The sequence below is a fragment of the Monodon monoceros genome, unplaced genomic scaffold (genome assembly GCF_005190385.1).
Source record: "Monodon monoceros isolate NGI ecotype Baffin Bay Population unplaced genomic scaffold, NGI_Narwhal_1 Super_Scaffold_19, whole genome shotgun sequence".
NCBI classification, from domain to species: Eukaryota; Metazoa; Chordata; class Mammalia; order Artiodactyla; family Monodontidae; genus Monodon; species Monodon monoceros.
In genome coordinates this window covers 62,546,221-62,566,631 of record NW_021703775.1, presented here as the reverse complement: position 1 = coordinate 62,566,631, position 20,411 = coordinate 62,546,221, and the positions used below count along the sequence as shown (strand labels likewise).

Here is a 20,411-nt window from a genome sequence, read left to right as displayed (position 1 = left end):
TAATCACAGTCTCAATTTCAGTGCTTGTGATTGGTCTGTTTATATTTTCTATTTCTTCCTTGTTCAGTCTCAGAAGGTTGTGCTTTTCTAAGGCCCTGTCCATTTCTTCCAGGTTGTCCATTTTATTGGCATATAATTGCTTGTAGCAATCTCTCATGATCCTTTGTATTTCTGCAGTGTCAGTTGTTACTTCTCCTTTTTCATTTCTAATTCTTCTTATTTGAGTCTTCTCCCTTTTTTTCTTGATGAGTCTGGCCAGTGCTTTATCAATTTTGTTTATCTTCTCAAAGAAGCAACTTTTAATTTTTTTGATCTTTGCTATTGTTTCCTTCATTTCTTTTTCATTTATTTCTGGTCTGATCTTTTGATTTCATTCCTTCTGCTAACTCTGGGGTTTTTTGTTCTTATTTCTCTAATTGCTGTAGGTGTAAGCTTAGATTGTTTATTTGAGGTGTTTCTTGTTTCTTGAGGTGGGACTGTAGTGCTATAAACTTGCCTCTTAGAACTGCTTTTGCTGCATCCCATAGGTTTTGGGTCATTGTGTTTTCATTGTAAATTGTTTCTAGGTATTTTTTGATTTCCCCTTTGATTTCTTCAGTGATCTCTTGGTTGTTAAGTAGTGTATTGTTTAGCCTCCATGTGTTTGTAGTTTCTACAGATTGTTTCCTGTAATTCATATCTAGTCTCATAGCATTGTGGTCGGAAAAGATACTTGATATGATTTCAGTTTTCTTAAATATACCAAGGCTTGATTTGTGATCCAAGATATGATCTGCCCTGGAGAATGTTCCATGCGCACTTGAGAAGAAAGTGTATTTTGTTGTTTTTGATTGGAACGTCTTATAAATATCAGTGAAGTCCATCTTGTTTAATGTATCATTGAAAGCTTGTGTTTCCTTATTTATTTTCATTTTGGATGATATGTCCATTGGTGAAAGTGGGGTGTTAAAGTCCCCTACTATGATTGTGTTACTGTCAGTTTCCCCTTTTATGGCTGTTAGCATTTGCCTTATGTGTTGCGGGTCTCCTCTGTTGGGTGCATAAATATTTACAATTGTTATATTTTCTTCTTGGATTGATCTCTTGATCATTATGTGGTGTCCTTCTTTGTCTCTTGTAATAATCTTTATTTTAAAGTGTATTTTGTCTGATATGAGAATTGCTACTCCAGCTTTCTTTTGATTTCCATTTGCATGGAATATCTTTTTCCATCCCCTCACTTTCAGTCTGTATGTGTCCCTAGGTCTGACGTTGGTCTCTTGTAGACAGCATATATGCGGTCTTGTTTTTGTATCCATTCAGCCAGTCTGTGCCTTTTGGTTGGTGCATTTAATCCATTTACATTTAAGGTAATTTTCGATATGTATGTTCCTATTACTGTATTCTTAATTGTTTGGGGTTTGTTATCGTAGGTCTTTTCCTTCTCTTGTGTGTCCTGCCTAGAGAAGTTCCTTTAGCATTTGTTGTAAAGCTGGTTTGGTGGTGCTGAATTCTCTTAGCTTTTGCTTGTCTGTAAAGGTTTCAATTTTGTCCGTCGAATCTGAATGAGATCCTTGCTGGGTAGAGTAATCTTGGTTGTAGTTTCTTCCCTTTCATCACTTTAAATATGTCCTGGCACTCCCTTCTGGCTTGCAGAGTTTCTGCTGAAAGATCAGCTATTAACCTTATGGGGATTCCCTTGTGCTGTTTTTCCCTTGCTGCTTTTTAATATTTTTTGTTTTTATTTAATTTTTGATAGTTTGATTAATATGTGTCTTGGCGTGTTTCTCCTTGGATTAATCCTGTATGGGACTCTCTGTGCTTCCTGGAGTTGATCAACTATTTCCTTTCCCATATTAGGGAAGTTTTCAACTATAATCTCTTCAAATATTTTCTCAGTCCCTTCTTTTTCTCTTCTTCTTCTGGGACCCCTATAATTCGAATGTTGGTGTGTTTAATGTTGTCCCAGAGGTCTCTGAGACTGTCCTCAATTCTTTTCATTCTTTTTTTCTTTATTCTGCTCTGCAGTTGTTATTTCCACTATTTTATCTTCCAGGTCACTTACCCGTTTTTCTGCCTCAGTTATTCTGCTGTTGATTCCTTCTAGAGAATTTTTAATTTCATTGATTGTGCTGTTCATCATTGTTTGTTTGCGCTTTAGTTCTTCTAGGTCATTGTTAAACGTTTCTGTATTTTCTTCATTCTGTTTCCAAGATTTTAGATGATCTTTACTATCATTACTCTGAATTCTTTTTCAGGTAGACTGCCTATTTCCTCTTCATTTATTTGGTCTGGTGGGTTTTTACCTTGCTCCTTTATCTGTTGTGTGTTTCCCTGTCTTCTCATTTTGCTTAACTTACTGTGTTTGGGGTGTCCTTTTCACAAGATGCGGGTTTGTAGTTCCCGTTGTTTTTGGTGTCTGTCCCCAGTGGCTAAGATTGGTTCAGTGGGTTGTGTAGGGCTTCCTGGTGGAGGGGACTTGTGCCTGTGTTCTGGTGGATGAGGCTGGATCTTGTCTTTTTGGTGGGCAGGACCATGTCCGTTGGTGTGTTTTGGGTTGTCTGTGCCCTTATTATGATTTTAGGCAGCCTCTCTGCTAGTGGTTGGGCTTGTGTTTCTGTGTTGCTAGTTGTTTGGCATAGGGTGTCCAGCACTGTAGCTTGCTGGTTGTTGAGTGGAGCTGGGTGTTGGCATTGACATGGAAATCTCCGGGAGACTTTTGCCGTTTGATATTACATGGAGCTGGGAGGTCTCTTGTGGACCAGTGTCCTGAACTCGGCTCTCCCACCTCAGAGGCATGGACCTGACACCCGGTCGGAGCACTAAGACCCTGTCATCCACATGGCTCAGAATAAAAGGGAGAAAAAAAGAAAGAAAAAAAATAAATAAAGTTATTAAAATAAAAAATAATTATTAAAAATTAAAATATTAAAAAGTAATAAAAGAAAGAAGAGAGCAACCAAACCAAAAAAAAATCAACCAATGATAACAAGTGCTAAAAGCTATACTAAAATAAACCAAAACAGACAGAGAGAACCCTGGGCAAATGGTAAAAGCAAAGCTATACAGAAAAAGTCACACACAGAAGTGTACACATACACACTCACAAAAAGAGAAAAAGGAAAAATATATATATATCGTTGTTCCCAAAGTCCACCGCCTCAATTTGGGATGATTTGTTGTCTATTCAGGTATTCCACAGATGCAGGGTACATCAAGTTGATTGTTGAGATTTAATCCACTGCTCCTGAGGGTGCTGGGATAGATACCTGTTTCTCTGATTTTTTCGCACAGCTCCTGGGGTTCAGCTTTAGATTTGGCCCTTCCTCTGCCTGTAGGTCACGTTTAGGCACCCGTTCCCCGCTCAGGCAGGACGGGGTTAAAGGAGCAGCTGATTCGGGGGCTCTGGCTCACTCAGGCCGGGGGGAGGGAGGGTACAGAATGCGGGTTGAGCCTGCAACAGCAGAGGCAGCATGATGTTGCAACAGACCGAGGCGTGCTGTGCATTCTCCTGGGGAAGTTGTCCCTGGATCATGGGACCCCGGCAGTGGCGTGCTGCACTGGTTCCCGGGAGGGGAGGTGTGGATAGTGACCTGTGCTCGCACACAGGCTTCTTGGTGGCAGCAGCAGCAGCCTTTGTGTTTCATGCACATCTCTGGGGTCTGCGTTGATAGACGCAGCTCGCGCCTGTCTCTGGAGCTTGTTTAGGCGGTGCCCTGAATCCCCTCTCCTCGCGCACCAGGAAACAAAGAGGCAGGAAAAAGTCTCTTGCCTCTTAGGCAGGTCCAGACTTTTCCCCGGACTCCCTTCTGGCTAGCTTTGGCGCACTAGCACCCTTCAGGCTGTGTTCATGCTGCCAACCCCAGTCCTCTCCCTGGGATCTGACTTCTGAAGCCCGAGACTCAGCTCCTAGCCCCGCCCGCCCTGGCGGGTGAGCAGACAAGCCTCTCGGGCTGGTGAGTGCTGGTCGGCATCGATCCTCTGTGCGGGAATCTCTCAGCTTTGCCCTGTGCACCCCTGTTGCTGCGCTCTCCTCTGTGGCTCCGAAGCTTCCCCACTCCGCCACCCACAGTCTCCGCCCGCAAAGGGGCTTCCTAGTGTGTGGAAACTGTTCCTCCTTCACAGCTCCCTCCCACTGGTGCAGGTCCCATCCCTATCCTTTTGTCTGTGTTTATTCTTTTTTCTTTTGCCCTACCCAGGGACGTGGGGAGTTTCTTGCCTTTTGGGAAGTCTGAGGTCTTCTGCCAGCATTCAGTAGGTGTTCTGTAGGAGCTGTTCCACATGTAGATGTATTTCTGATGTATTTGTGTGGAGGAAGGTGATCTCCACGTCTTACCCTTCCTCCATCTTGAAGGTCTCCTTGGTTCTAATCAGTTCATGTTATGCCCTCATTCTTTCAGTGGTTGTGCCCTGCCCCCTTCCCTCCTGTTTCACAAGTAGAAGAAAAGAGGAGGGGATGGCAGCCATTAAAAAAAAAAAAAAGAAAGAAAGAAACCTTGCTATTTGTGACAACATGGATGGACCTTGAGGGTATCATGCTAAGTGAAGTTAAGTCAGAGAAAGACAAAAATTGTGTGATCTTACTTATATGTGGGATCCAAAACACAAAACAAAGAAACACAACAATGAAAACCAACTCATAGATACAGTGGTTGCCAGAGGGGAGAAAGGTGGGAGGGGCAAAGTAGGTAAAGGGGATTAAGAGGTACAAACCTCTATTTATAAAATAAATAAGCCTTGGAGACTTAATATACAGCATAAGAAATGGGTCAGTAATATTGTAATAACTTTGTATGGGGACAGATGGTTATTAGACTTACGGTGGTGATCATTTCATAATGTATACAAATGTGAAATCCCTATGTAGTACACTTGAAAATGACAAAATATTGTACATCAACTATATTTCAATTAAAAAAGAAAGAGGAAGGAATGAATGAAAAGATATGATTAGTCTAAACTTGAGAGACCAGAGAAGGCTTTACAAAGTGGCTAAATGCTTGAACTGATTCTTGAAGAATGAGTAAGAATTTATTAGGTGAAGTTGGAAATGACATATAATATGTACAAAGAGAGGCACATAGACTTGAAACATCTCTGTGCATTTGGGGATTCCGGTAGTTTGGAATGGTTGGAGCGATGTTAGGAGTTGTGTGTCAGGTTATGAGGTTGAAACAGGTTGACAGGAGCTAGATGGATAGGAAATTGGATTTCTATCTTGTTGGTGACAGCCGTCAAAGGGTTTTTAAATATTTGTTCACTCCTAGGATATTTATTAAACACCAACTATGACAAGTGCTAGACTTAAACAGCAGTGAACAAGACACTGCTGTGACCCTTACAGTCTAGAGGTGGAGTTATAGCCAAATTCTACCCATCTTTTAAGGCCCAGCCCTTCTGACAAGGTTTGTTCAACTATCCCAGCTTTATGAATTCCGCCCCCCTTTGGTATTTATGGTCAGTACCGTCCAATTTCAAATCAAATTAACTGTGTGCTGAATAATGATTATGTGTCTTCTCTTCCTAGTGCTTCTTCCCCCATCTTCTTTTTTGCGGAGAGTAGGGCTTAAACTGTGCTGTAGGATATAGCACAATTGTAAGCATATATAATATTTCAGTAGATATTGATTAGAATTGTGGGATGGAAGAAGAATCAGAGAGGGCAATGTAGGAAACAAGCTTGGAAAGTATGGAAGTTGGGGAGAAGAGGATTTTTGTTTGTTTTTTTTAAGAAATGAATTGAAATTAGCTGTCACTTTCCTATGGCTGTGTGCCTCCCTGGTTTTCATGACTTAGGATGGATACCCTCCATCCAACTATTGAGGATCTTATGAAGTTTCCATTTGGTTGGCATGTTACTGAGGCAACCCAGGCTACATTTGGCTCTGAAAGTGCAATCTGTCTCTATTAATCTTAAGTACCATATCTAGAATTCTTTTGTAAAGAACTCATCCTCATCAACCAGGGCTCTGTGAAAACCTTAAAATTTGGTTTATGTAGGAAAGGCCAGATATGTTCTTAATTATTTTTCTTTATTAGTTGCTAATATTTTGGACTTAAAAAAATTTTCTTGAAACATAAACCTCTAGAAAAGTTGCAAGTATAGTACAAAGAACTTTTTTTTCCCCTCTGAAACCATTTAAGAATAAGTTGCTGAATTGATGGCCTATCACTCCTCCATAGTTTAGGGTGTTTTTCTATGAAGGAATTTTCCTATACAACCACAATACAACAATCAGTATTAGGAAATTATCATCGATACAATACAAATATTTAATTACTGCCATTCAGGATTTGCCAGTTGTCCCTAAAACGTCCTAAAAAGCACAAGGACCCAGTCCAGAATCAAGTGTTACATTTAGTTGTCATATCCCTTTAGTCTCTTTCAGTCTAGGTCTGTCACAGAAATCATGCTGTGTTACTGTCATTGCATCCTATCAGATGGTGCACGATTTCAGTTGGTTCCATTACTGGTGATACTAACTTTGTTCACTCGACTAAGGTGGTATTTGTCAGTCTTCTTCACTACAGAATTATCCATTTTCTCTTTATAATTTTTAATTTTTGAAACAGCTTTATTGAGATAAAATTGACATGCAGTACACCTGTCATACTTAAAATGTATAATTTGTAAAGTTTGGACATATGTTTACACCCATGAAACCATCACCACAATTGAGATAATGAACATATACTTTGCTCCCAAAAGCTTCCTTGTGCTTCTCGGGAGCCCTGTCCTCTCACCCTTCCTGATCTCTCCTTCAGCCTCTTCAGGCCACCACTGATCTGCTTTCTATAGCTATATATTAGTTTGCATTTTGTTGAATTTTATAAAAGTTGATTCATACAGTCTGTACTCTTATTTTTTTTTTTTTTGTGGCCTGGCTTCTTTGACTCAGCATAATTATTTTGATTCATCCGGTAGGTCATTTTGTTTTAATTTTTGAGTAGTGTTCCATTGTATGGGAATACCGCAGTTTGTTTATCCTTTCATCTGTTGATGGAAATTTGGATTGCTTCCAGTTTTTGGCTGTTACTCTTTATAATTAATTGCTGTTTTATGGTGATGTACTTAGAGACCATGTAAGTCTCCTATTCCTCACTAAACTTTGAATTTATGCATTTATATATTGATACTGGTATGTGGTCACAGATTCCTAATTTATTCAGTAGATTATAATTGTTACTATAATTGTTTTGATGCTCAAATTGTCCCAGATTTGGCCAGTTGGAGCTTGTTGAAATTGGCTTCTGTGCCCTTTCAACATATCTTTGGGCACTTCTTTATTTTCTGACATAAGAAGATGCTTTAGCCTTATTTGCTCTGGCCCTGGAATCAGTAATTTCTCCAAGGAGCTCTGATTCCTTTTAAAGCCTTTCAACAGACATAGCTGGAAAGTATGTGTATATGTATATATAAGTACATGTACACATCTGTATCTATTTCTATATTTATCTTTGTATTAAAAACCACGAATTTACATAATCTCCAATTCCAATCCAATATCACAGGGCTTATTTTAGTCTTCTCTCTTCCAAATTTCTAACTCTTTTCTTTGATAGTGAAAAACCAGGCTCCCTTTAACCTCAATATGAGTACTTGTACAGTCTTCCCAGCCATACCTCTACTGTGCAGGCTGCTCCCTTGGCTCTGACCTTGGGGAACACACAGCTTAATCCTTGACCTGGCTCTGTTGAATGTTGGTTAAGTCCCTGGCCCTGTTGAGCACACCAGTTGAGACCCCAGCCCCACAAACATATTGCTCTAGTCTCTGACTGATCCCCAGCCCCAGCAGACTCTCCAGGTGAGCCCTGGACCTTGCAAACATGCTGGCTGAGTCTTTGGTCAAGTCACCAGTCCTGGTTTTAGGAACACATAAGTCATGTCTCAAACTTAGGGCAAGCACCCAGCTGAGGCCCTTGTTGAGACTTTGTTCTTGGCAAACACGCTGGTTGAATCCCCATTTAGACCAGGCCCCAGAAAACATGCCTGTTAAGTCCCTGACCCTGACCAAAGAGCTCCAATTAAAATTTAACCTTACAAAGTGTTTATAATGGTATTTATATCTTTTTCTTAAACTGGAGATCTTGTTTCTAACAATATTAATGTAATTACTTGTTTTACTTTACATATAAAATGTTTCAATGGAGAAAAAGTAGTCTTTTCAACTGGGACAAGTGGGTAACCACATGCAAAAGAATGAAATTGGACCCTTACCTTATACTGTCTACAAAAGTTAAATTTAAGTGGATTAGAGACCTAAATGAAAGGGCTAAAACTATAAGACTCTTAGGAGAAAATATAGGGGTAAATCTTTATGACCTTAGATTTGGCAACAGATTCTTAAATATGACACGAAAAGCATGAACAACAAAAGAAAAAATAGATACGTTGGACTTCATCAAAATTTAAAAAACTTTTGGGTTTCAAAGGACACTATCAAGAAAGTGAAAAGACAAGCCATAGAATGGAGAATATATTTGCAAATCATATATATTATAAGGGACTTGTATCTGGAATATATAAAGAACTCTGACAACCCAATTATAAAAAAAAAAGACCCAATTAAAAATGGGCAAAGGATCTAAGCAGATGTTTATCTAGAGAAGACATAAGTACATGAAAGAATGTTCGATATCGGGCTTCCCTGGTGGCGCAGTGGTTGAGAGTCTGCCTGCCGATGCAGGGGACACAGGTTTGTGCCCCGGGCCAGGAAGATCCCATGTGCCGCGGAGCGGCTGGGCCCGTGAGCCATGGCCGCTGAGCCTGTGTGTCCGGAGCCTGTGCTCCGCAACGAGAGAGGCCACAACAGTGAGAGGCCCGCGTACCGCAGGAAAAAAAAAAAAAAAAAAAGTTCGATATCATTAGCCATTAGGGCAGTGAGAATCAAGACCATGGTGAGATGTAAGTTCACACTCCTACGACTGGCTATAATAAAAAAAGTGAGATAATAACAAGTATTGTTGAGGACGTGGAAAAATTGGAACACTGCTGGTGGAAATGTAAAATGGGATATAGCCATTTTGGAAGACAGTTTGGCAGTTTCTTAAACAGTTAAGTACAGAATCACCATCTGATCCAGCAGTTCAACTCCTAGGTATATATACCCACGAGAAATGAAAACGTTAGGTCCATACAAAACCTTGTATATGAATGTTTATAGCAGCTTTATTTGTAATAACTAAAAGATGGAAGTGTCCATCAAGTGATATATGGATAAACAAAATATTGTATATCCATACAATGGATTCCATTGTAGTACTATTTAGCCATAAACAGAAATGAAGTGCTGATACATACTACAACACAAGTGAGCCTTGAAAACATCATACTAAGTTATAGAAGCCAGTTATGAAAGACTACATAGTATATGATTTCATTTATATGAAATGTCCAGAATAGGCAGATTTAGAGTCAGAAAGTAGATTCGTTGTATTTAGGGCTATGGGAGGGGTGGGCGGAGGAGAGTGATAGCTAAAGGGTTCAGGATTTATTTTTGAGGTGATAAAAATGTTTTAGAGTTGACTGTTGTGATGGTTGCAGATTTCTTGGAATATATACTAAAAGCCATTGAGTTTCACACTTCAGCTTGTTGGGCTGTACGTATGTGAATTATCTAAATAAAGCTGTTGAAAAATTTAACCTTGCATGTACAGCATAGTGACTATAGTTAATAATTCTGTATCGAAAGTTGCTGAGAGAGTAGGTCTTAAAAGTTCTTATCACAAGAAAAAAAACTTGTAACTGTATGTGGTGATGGATGTTAACTAGACTTACTGTGGTGATCATTTTGCAGTATATACATATATTGAATCATTATGTTTTATACCTGAAATTAATATCATGTTATATGTCAATTATATTTCAATAAAAAGGTGAAAAAAAGATTTAACCTAGGAATTACTTAAAATGTCCAAAAGCAAAATGAAGTCAATTGTATAACTTTACTAAAAATGTTAAAGATATACTATTTTCTTGAATAGGATGATCAATATTGTAAAGATGCTAATTGTGCAATTACAGTAAGTGCAATTACATTTTGAAGAGAGAATATGCAAATTGATTTGGAAGAAAAAGTATGTAAGAATAGTCAAGAGGATTTTTAAAGAGAAAAATAATGATGCAGACTTTCCCTTAGATATAAAAGTTACTCTAAAACTATAGTAATTTCAACAGTATGACAGTAGTAAAGAAATAATATGATATAAAAAAATTTAACCTTGTAGTGTATCAATATCTTTGATTTCATATTTATATCCTTTTTCTCTTAAACTGAAAATCTTGTTCCTAACATCATAAACATAATTACTTACTTGCTTTGTTGTATATATAAAAAGTTTCAAAACAATGCCAGCATTCCTACTAACAATAAGACCACTGAATAAGGCTCAAGATTTCTTTGCAACTCTCTTTCCCCTAGAATATGTTACCTTAAGGATGTATACTATGCTCTAAGGCAAAACATTTTAAAGACATTTGCAGTAATTCTTTCCCTTGTCACCAACTTGTTATATAGTTAGAGTTATATTTTTCCATTTGTTTTCAATTTTTAGGGATTGATGTTTTTATTTTTGATTTTTTTGAATATATAAAATAATTACATGATTCCAGAATCAGAACTCTTCAGAGAAGAGTCAAGGTCAAGTTAAGGTCTCTTCAGAGAAGTTTCTCATCTATCTCTGTTTTCCTTCTACCCTATTCTCTCTTTTTCCCTTTATTAGTTTTATTAATTTTTGGTTTATTCTTCTAGTTTTCTTTTTGCTCTTTGGTATTCTCCCTTCCTTCATGTTACACAAAATATTTTATATATATATATATATAAAACATTTTATGTATATACACACATATACACACACACATTGCTGTTTGGGACTTTATTTCCTTAATTTTTTTTTTTTTTTAAAGCTGAAAACCAAATCCTGTTCTTTTAATCTTTTTTTTTTTTTTTTTTAGATGTTGGGGGTAGGAGGTTATTAATTAATTGATTTATTTTTGCTGTGTTGGGTCTTCGTTTCTATGTGAGGGCTTTCTCTAGTTGTGGCAAGTGGGGGCCACTCTTCATCGCGGTGCGCGGGCCTCTCACTGTCACGGCCTTTCTTGTTGTGGATCACAAGCTCCAGATGCGCAGGCTCAGTAGTTGTGGCTCACGGGCCTAGTTGCTCCGCGGCATGTGGGATCCTCCCAGACCAGGGCTCGAACCCGTGTCCCCTGCATTAGCAGGCAGATTCTCAACCACTGTGCCACCAGGGAAGCCCCTCCTTAATGTATTTTGAAGATCATTCCTTTTAACAGCTGTCTAATATTCTAGTATGTTGGTGTTTCATAGTTTATTCACCTGTCTTCTTTTGACAGATGTGAGACCTCTGGACTATGTCCAATCTTCTGCTGTGTTTGGATCCTCGAAGGTAGACTTTAAAAATTAGCTGAGGCAAACAGGAGCTCCAGGTTCCCCTAAGTGGCAAAAGCTTCTATTCCTCATGTATTATAATTTGCGCTCTTACTTTTCCCTACCCTTTGTTATATTCTGGAGGACTAGTTCTACCTGTCCATTCATGTCCAATTTTGCTGCCAAATGAGGTCAGTTCAGATCTTTTCCCCCAAAACAAATTGCAAAAACACTTTAGGTTTGCAGGGATTTTAAAAAATTTCATCATTGCAGATAAGGGATTTTAGATGTATAATAGGCTAAGATAAGCAGTATCTTATAAATGGATGACAGGGTAGTCGATAAATGTCTGACTTGGCAAACTTTGATGCCAGAAAGAAGGGCTTATGTGAACCGTAAAGGCTCTGTGGCATGAGCGAGATGGTCTAAGGTCATTGTGGTTGAAGCAGAGAGAGGACAGTGTGGGAGGTGGAGGTCCAGGACTGTATAGGATATGATAGGGCATGTTTAGGAATTTTGTTTTTATCCTAAGAGCAATGGGAATCAGTTTTGTTGATGGTTATGCTGTATATTTAAGCAATTAAATAATCCTGTACGTGCTTGTCTAGTTAATATCCATGAGATTCAGCTTCTCATGAGAACGTTGTCACTAGGATGATGGGGTTGCTTTTGGGGAAACACCAATTCTCTACCTTTTCATTGCTCTTTACTCTTCTAAGTTTTATGTCTTCATCAGTAGCTTAATTAACATTGGAAAGTATCTCTGCTGAAGCAGATACAGTACTTCCAGCAGCTTTCAACTTTTACTCTAAATCAGAAGCTTTAAATATAGATAAAATTCTCAACGCTCCTTCACACTTGTTCATAAAGAGACTTGGCCTTCTTCCTTTCCACACTCCAAAGATGTACTGTTTTTTGAAGTCTGAAACTGCAGTGTTGGGTTATGGCCCTTGGCTTTTTCCTGTCTGTCTTTGGACAATGTTTTCTCATTTTTCTCTACCTAGGGGAGGTATGGAGGTAATAAAAGTTATGTTTTGGGGGACTTCCCTAGTGGTGCAGTGGTTAAGAATCCACCTGCCAATGCAGGGGACATGGGTTCAAGCCCTGGTCCAGGAAGATCCCACATGCCGCGGAGCAACTAAGCCTGTGTACCACAATTACTGAGCCTGCGTTCTAGAGCCCATTAGCCACAACTACTGAGCCCGCATGCCACAACTACTGAAGCCCGTGCACCTAGAGCCCGTGCTCCACAACAAGAGAAGCCACCCCAATGAGAAGCCCGTGCACTGCAATGAAGAGTAGCCCCCACTTGCTGCAACTAGAGAAAACCCATGCGCAGCAACGAAGACCCAACACAGCCAAAAATAAATAAATAAATAAATTTATTTTAAAAAGTTATGTTTTTGTATACTAAAAGTTATTTAAAGTAATTTAGCAGTTCAGTTTTAGCAAACATATCTTGGTGATAAACTCTGCTGCTTTTTACTTGGAAATATCATTATTTCACTCTCCTTGAATTGTCGGCTAAAGGATTCTAGGTTCATAGGTATTTTCTCTCAGTACCATGAAGATATTAATCTGTTTTCTTCTGATTCCACTGTTGGCATTGAGAAATCAGGCGTTGGTCCAGCTATTCTTCGTTTGTGTGCATTTTTCCTTTTGCTGTTCTTAAGATCTTGTCTTTGTATTTGGCATTCTTTAGTTTGACTGTTACTGGACTAGGTGTGGATTTCTCTTTATCTTGTTAGGGATTTAGTGGGCTTCCTGATTCTGAGATTTAGTTTCTTTCCACATCTCTGGAAATGCTTAGCCATTGTCTCTTCAAATATCATCTCTTCTTCATTATCTATTTTCTCCTTCTAGATCTTCAGACACATTAGAACTTCTCATCTGCATCCTCAATGTTCTTTAATTCTTTTATTTTCTGTCTCTTTGTTGCCCTATGTTGCCTCCTGAATAATTTTATTTGGATCTATCTTCTAGTTCTCTGGTCTGTCCATTTAATTTTTAATTTTAATTAAAGTGTTTTTTCTAAACTATTTTTGGTTTCTTTTCTGATTTGCCTGGTACATTTCTATAGTTTCTTTTTCCTTGTTCATATTTTCTAGCCTTTTATTTTTTGAAACCTATTGAATATTTCATGTATGGGTATCTCACAGTTTCAGCCTCTGAAGGCTTTGAAGGTGTGTTTCTGCCTTTTGCTGTTTCTGCTAATGTTCTGATTTTTGGTGGTTGTTGTTGTTTTCTGTGAGCTCGTGTTCCTTGGAAATTTATTTGTGGGAATTCATTGAATCCTGGTTGAAGTTGCATTCCTGCAAAAGAGGATTTTTCTTTGTTTGTGCTCCTTCTCTGGGGACCTAAATTCTTGGCTTGAGGGGTAAGGTTTTTTTGTTTTTGTTTTTGCGGTACGCGGGCCTCTCACTGTTGTGGTCTTTCCCATTGCGGAGCACAGGCTCCGGACGCGCAGGCTCAGCGGCCATGGCTCACGGGCCCAGCCGCTCCGCGGCATTTGGGATCTTCCCGGGCCGGGGCACGAACCTGTTGTCCCCTGCATCGGCAGGTGGACTCTCAACCACTGCGCCACCAGGGAAGCCCTATTTGTTTTTGTGGGTTTTTTTTTTTTTTTTTTTTGACTGAATATTGTCTACGAATCTGTGTGAAAGCTGGCTTATGGTGATGAATTCTTGGGATAAATGTTTTCCCCTTTGCCCACTGCCATTTTCCTTTTTGACCTCTTCTGTGCGGCAGACCTAGTCCTTTTTAACTTCCTTTGAAGACACAGTTCTTTGGGGCTCAGTTTTAAATGGAGCTCTCTGGCTAGATTGCCTACTTTGGGTAGGTTCAGGTCTGATCTTTTGTCTTTGGTGCTCCTTGCAGCCATCAGAGTGGAATCCTAAGGTCCCTAAAGGTTTGGTAGGTAGCTTCCGGGCAGAATATGGCAGACTGTGTGCTTAATTCCTAAGGTTGCAGTTTTCATTTAGTTTTTGTCTTTTGATGATTCCTTATTTTGTTCTCAGCAGTCATTTTGTTCCCAACACAATCATTAACACAAAAATATATTAAAAATTTTAAATCCAGTTTCTTAAAGGTATTTTATTGGGAGAGTAATTGGTCATGCTGGTGGAATTAAAGATTAAACTAATTCTTAAAAAAATTAGTATCTATCCTACTTTTTGAACAGTCTTTGACCCCTGAACACGTAAGAAATGCAGAAAAAGCACAGAAGTACAAGATCAGAACCAATTGTACTAATATGTGTTTGTGTGTATACACACACACACACACACACATATATTTCTACAAGTAGGTAAGTGGGTAGGTAGGAGGGACGATAGATATACACATCTTGCTTTGGGCATTTATGTGACTATGTGTTATTAGGACAGTTTAAATTTGATGGTCCTCCCTAGACCTTTGTGAGTGATCACAGCATAACAAGCCTACTTAAGTGCAGAAATGGCCGTTTTGTGATATTTGAGAGAGGATTTTGAAAAACCTTAGGTAACATCCCTTAATACAGTTTGCATCCAGAACCTTTAGAGAAGATTACTGTCATTGACAATTAGGCGAAATTGTGTCATTTGTGAATTGTGCTAAGCTCATAGAAGGTTATATTTCTGAGAGTAGTGGCTAGACACTCAGGAATAATGGACAGACAAAAGAAGAGAAAGTTTAAAAAGAAAAAGCACTCACTAACAGCATGGAGTATCATCAGATCCACCTTTTCTTGAGTTTGGTTTGCATGGAGGAAATCTGTTGAAGGATTTTCACAGTGAGGAGTTCGTGTTTGTATGCCTGTCTGCCTTTTGAAGTAAGACATGTACATCTTTTAAAAACAAAAATTAATTAATTTATTTATGGCTGCATTAGGTCTTGGTTGCTGCATGCAGGCTTTCTCTAGTTGTGGCGAGCGGGGGCTACTCTTCGTTGCAGTGCGCGGGCTTCTCATTGCGGTGGCTTCTCTTGTTGCAGAGCATGGGCTCTAGGCACGTGGGCTTCAGTAGTTGTGGCATGTGGGCTCAGTAGTTGTGGCTCACGGGCTCTAGAACGCAGGCTCAGTAGTTGTGGCACATGGGCTTCGTTGCTCCACGGCATGTGGGATCTTCCCAGACCAGGGCTTGAACCCGTGTCCCCTACATTGGTAGGTGGATTCTTAACCACTGTGCCACCAAGGAAGTCCTAAGACATGTACATCTTGATTTAGTCTCTTTATTTGAGTTAAAAATCTCTTTAAAGGACTGACAGTACATAGAAAAACACTTTCTTTTTCAGACTCATTTTATTTTCAGTTCATGGTAAGACAAAGGATGTCTGCTTCTTAGCTGTAGGTTTCTGTCAGATTACTTGGTGAGAAAGTAGATTAGGTTTTGTAACATCATCTCTACACCTTTGTCCTTCCTCTGCCAACTCCCTCCTCCCATTTTCCCAACAAGTTTGGATTCAAATTCTGGCTTTGTCATTTAACAGGTGAGGTGACTAGTCAGTAAGTGATGTAAGCTCAGTTTTCTAATGAGTTCAGTGGGGTTAATGTCAACCCTAAAGACATCATTGTGAGAATTAACACAACATGTAAAATACATAGTGCTGAGCAGAGTAGCCATCGATCAATATCACTTCCCTCTCAGCTTGAATTATAGAAAACTGATTCTCAATTTTTGGACATTCTAAGTGTGTTTTCTATTCATTCATTATACTTTCATTCATGTAAACTGTTTTGTGCAATGCTGATCCTGTTCCGGGTACATTTGTGCAGGATAGTTTTTCAGGGATATTGTAGAGGGATGGATGAGGTGACCTGTTGGAAACTCCCTTGGTGTATGCCAACTAGCCACTTTATTATATATAATTAATTTTGAAAATCATCTTATTTCAGATACCATGTTATTAGGCTATTATTCTCCCATCTTTTCATCTCATGTGTTTAGAGAAATAAAGTAGAATATGACTGCTAAGCCAATACTTATTCATTTTCTATTTGATACTCATATTGTCTTAACTCTATATGGATATATATCTGTTTCTTCTTTTAAGGGAGAAATTCTGCATTCTTTATGTGGAAAACTGTCTGTAAGCTGATCTGTTCATTAGATTTTCATATGGTTTAACTTTGCAGATTCACTTGGTATATTGTGTCATCACCTTGTGTTGTCACATTTTTTTATTGTACGATTAAGACAAGTACTCTAAAATAAGAAAGAGTAGGGTTATGAATCATATCTCCTAGGATTGTGTGGAATAAAGGAGATAATGTATATAATATCCTTAGCTTCAAGCTTGGAACGTGTAAGTGCTCAGAGAATGCTTACTGTAAACTATTATTATAATGTGTCCCTCATCTTCCAGATTTGAAATTCTTTAAGAGCAGGAACTGTGTAATATATATATTTCATATATTATGGACTCAGTGTTTTACTTATTAATATATTTTAATTTTCATCATACTTTTTAATGTTTCATCTTTTGTCTTACAGTGATGAAACTAGAGGATCTGTTTGTAGATGATTCAGGTCGGTATTTGGCTGTTCAGTTCCATCTGGAATGTGCATATATATTTTTATATTATTATGAATATAAAAAAGCAAAAGATCAGTTCAATATTGCTAAAGAAATCTGCAGATTACAAATTGATTTGACAGGTAAGATTTTTTTTTACGTTTTGTGGATAATTGATTTATTTTTATGATAAACTAATATATAATTGGCAGTTTGGCTGTATTGTATGGTTGTATTTTATTATCTGTGTCCTCTTGTTTGCTTTACAAAAATAGATTTTATTTAAAAAATTCATAGTTTTAGAACAAAGTTGAAATCATATACTTTATTCCTGCAGATGCCCATGTCTAGTTAGACATGTCAGTAGTATGTGGCAGCTGGGCAGTACACAAATGAACTTTGTGTATTTGGTTGTGCATGTGGGCTTCCCAAGGCCCCTCCTGATTCCCAAATTTAGTTTGCCCTTTCTGTTAAATACCCACCTGCGGCTTCCATCCTGCCTTTCTTGTATTTCTTAAGAACAGAAATTTTTGACTGTTTTGTTTAGATGTTTCTTCATGGCCTTAGAACAGTGTCTGGCATACAGTAGGCACTCAATAAACATTTGTTGGAAGAACAAATAAATTGCAGAATTTTTCCCAAGATCTCTGTGTTCTTTTCTGAATACCAAATAAGAAACATTATTTTCTCTTAATGTATTGCCCTGTCCCTAGTCTCACAATGTAATTGGCATTCTATATTGAAGACATTCATGAAAATCAGACATCATCAGTGGGTCACACCATTTATACCTGTTGAACCTGGGCTCTGTGAATGTTGAAACAACAATCTGTGAATGTTGAAATGATTGAAACTGCTTGTCCTGCGTAGGCTTGGTCTAGATTAGTCTTGTATTTGAGATATATGTAATATAAGTTGTGAGGTTAGTTTCAGAGATTTTGTTTTTAAATATTTCGGTCCTAGGAGACTTCTTTTTTTGGATTATTTAAAAAACTAGTATCATGGTACCCAGTATAGTCAGCTTTAGCTGTTGGTGTATTTACTAACTAGTTCTTCATATTTTTTTCCAAGTTAAGGCTGAAGAACTTAAAAATACAAATGTGCTCACAAATATAAAATGAGAATCAGATTATTACTTTTTTCTTTTCAGCTCTAGCCTTACTATAAAAAAGTAAGCTGTGTTAGACCATCTCAATAGCTATTTTTAGTATAACATGTTTAAATGGTTGTTGTATAAAGTAAAGCCAGACTCATCACAGGATAAAATCCAGACTTCTTAGACTGGTCTTTGTAATCAAGGGTCTTTGTAATCTGACGCTTGCCAGAGAATAGATGTCAGAGCTTTTGCTTCTCTTAAAGCTGTTTTGCAGCAAGTTATTTCAGATACAAAATGGAAAAAAAATTGGTCTTACGTGGAGCCAGATAGTGTAATAGAAAGACTGCGGGATTTAGAACCTGAAGACCCTGGCTTTAAGCCCTGGGTCTGATACTGAAAACCCTGTGATCTTGAGCAAATGACTGCACTTCAGAACTTCCCTTTTTTCATCTGTTGTATGGAGAGGATAGTATTTCTTCTCCCTATGACACCTAGTGAGTTACCTTTTTTGAGAAGGGAGGTAGTTTAGTGAAAAAGTAAGTATGTGGAAACTAGTGGCAGAAATCCTGGGTTTGAGTTCTGGCCTTATAACTTACTGGCTTTATAATTTTATAAAAAGTCATTTTAAAGTCATCTTTGAGCCTCAGGTTTCTTTTATTTGAAATGGAGAAAATACCTCATAAGCTCTAAAGCGCTCTGAAAGTACTACTCTTTAAGATTGTACTGTATGTCTGATTGACAAGTTGATACATATAATTTAATATATATTTTTTCAGGTGCTTTGGGAAAAAGGACACGGTTCCAGGAAAATTATGTGGCCCAACTTATTCTAGATGTAAGAAGGGAAGGAGCTGTGTTTTCAAATTATGAATTCACTCCAGCACCCACTCCTCAGGAATATTTAACCAAGGTAAGTAGGATTGTAAGTTATTTAAATTAGCATCCAAGTCTAACAGTTTCCATAGGTGAGTTTTGTAGAAACACTGGATGGGGTGGGAAGAGGCTTCTTTTGACCCTTCTTGAGCTTTTACAAGGTGGCTGGATGTTTTAAAAAAAACAAAACAAAACAGGACCCATTTTTTAAAGCCATTTTTACCCTTAAATAGAGATAAAATTGTTGTTTTTTTCCTAGACTTCAGTAAGTATGAATTAGTAATGCAGTTAGTTATGTATTACTGCCCTTGAAAAAAGTCCAAAAGGCAGACTGAGTAGAGACTAATTTTTCCAGTGGCTACCATATTTTTTGCCTTCTGTTGATATTTTCAAATATTAAGAGCCTTGAAATTTCTTGGGTTTCTTCTAAACATGTAAACAGATGATCAGAGTTCCTTTTTACCAGTTTTCTGATCTGTCCTTAGTTACTATGTCATTACTGGGCTGGTTGCTGCCTTAGTATGTTTTCTTGACTTGGCTAATACATTCTCTTGCAGCTTAAATTTGTAGCTTTTAGTCAGTTTACCTGCTCAATAGGCCTCTCCATCTGCTTCCATGGAGGCCATTAGCATTTACATTTTCTTATCCCAGAGACCCCAAACCAACATTTTTGCTTGTTCTTTGGTTGATGTTACTGCCCCTGAAGCCCATGTTTTGCTACTTTTCATTCCAGAGCCTGCAAACAAATTTACTTGGTGCATTGAACACGAAAATTCTGTTGTGTACTGAAAATAATGCCAAGGGTAGGGACTAGGGAGATGGGGAAGAGTGGCAGCAGTAAGGAGTCCTGAGGAAGGCCTTTGATGCGATCTTACGTCCCTCCTGGGCTTGTTCCAGCTTCTCTGTTTGCTTTTGTGGTAACTTCAGGGTGGGGACAGTTACTGATCTAAGAGGAGAAGGAAGGAAGGAAGGAAGGGAAAGATGGAGAAACTCAGGGATGAGACTGCACAGGGGACAGCCTATATCTCCTGGTGTGGGTAGAGCCACAGTTGAACAAGTATTTGTACTGCTGTGTTGATGCTGGTCAGGGAACTGTGTTGATAACCTGCTTCCATCCTCCATTTCCTCCTTGTATATACGAGACCCTCCTCCTTCAGCTATTTGATGTAACCCAAGTCCCTCCGTGAGTCTTAGATTAAGTATCATAAGCTGCTTTTTTGGCCATAGCACAGCATCAATGAAAAGAGATTTAATTCCACAATCTAAGCATTTAATTCAGTAATCCATTGTTGTTTGTTTGTTTATTAGTGTGGAGTTCTCGTATTGAAAATTGTCTCCTATGATTATAAATAGGATGTGATGACTCTTATGAGGAATGTATAAAAATGATGTACAATTTAATACAGAATTTATTCTTTCATACTTGAAATAAAATACATTCTGATAATTTTATGATCTTAATTACCACTTAAAGGTGGAAAGTACAAATTATGTGATGTAGGTATGGATTAGATAGAAACAGCTTTTTACTCATGGATGGAAGATAGACTTGCTTGTTTAATTAGTTACGTATGATATTTTCT

The 20,411-nt window shown here is 38.3% G+C and overlaps 1 protein-coding gene across 1 annotated transcript in view; it reads left to right on the top strand.

The window, feature by feature from the left end:
* The window catches only part of TTC27 (tetratricopeptide repeat domain 27), a 185,453-nt gene that overhangs the window by 25,915 nt on the left and 139,127 nt on the right, over window positions 1-20,411 (top strand). The window contains exons 6-7 of the mRNA XM_029232289.1: window positions 16,838-17,002; window positions 18,732-18,865. Of these exons, the coding sequence (XP_029088122.1) occupies window positions 16,838-17,002; window positions 18,732-18,865 (299 nt within the window). The remainder of the gene's footprint in view (window positions 1-16,837; window positions 17,003-18,731; window positions 18,866-20,411) is intronic.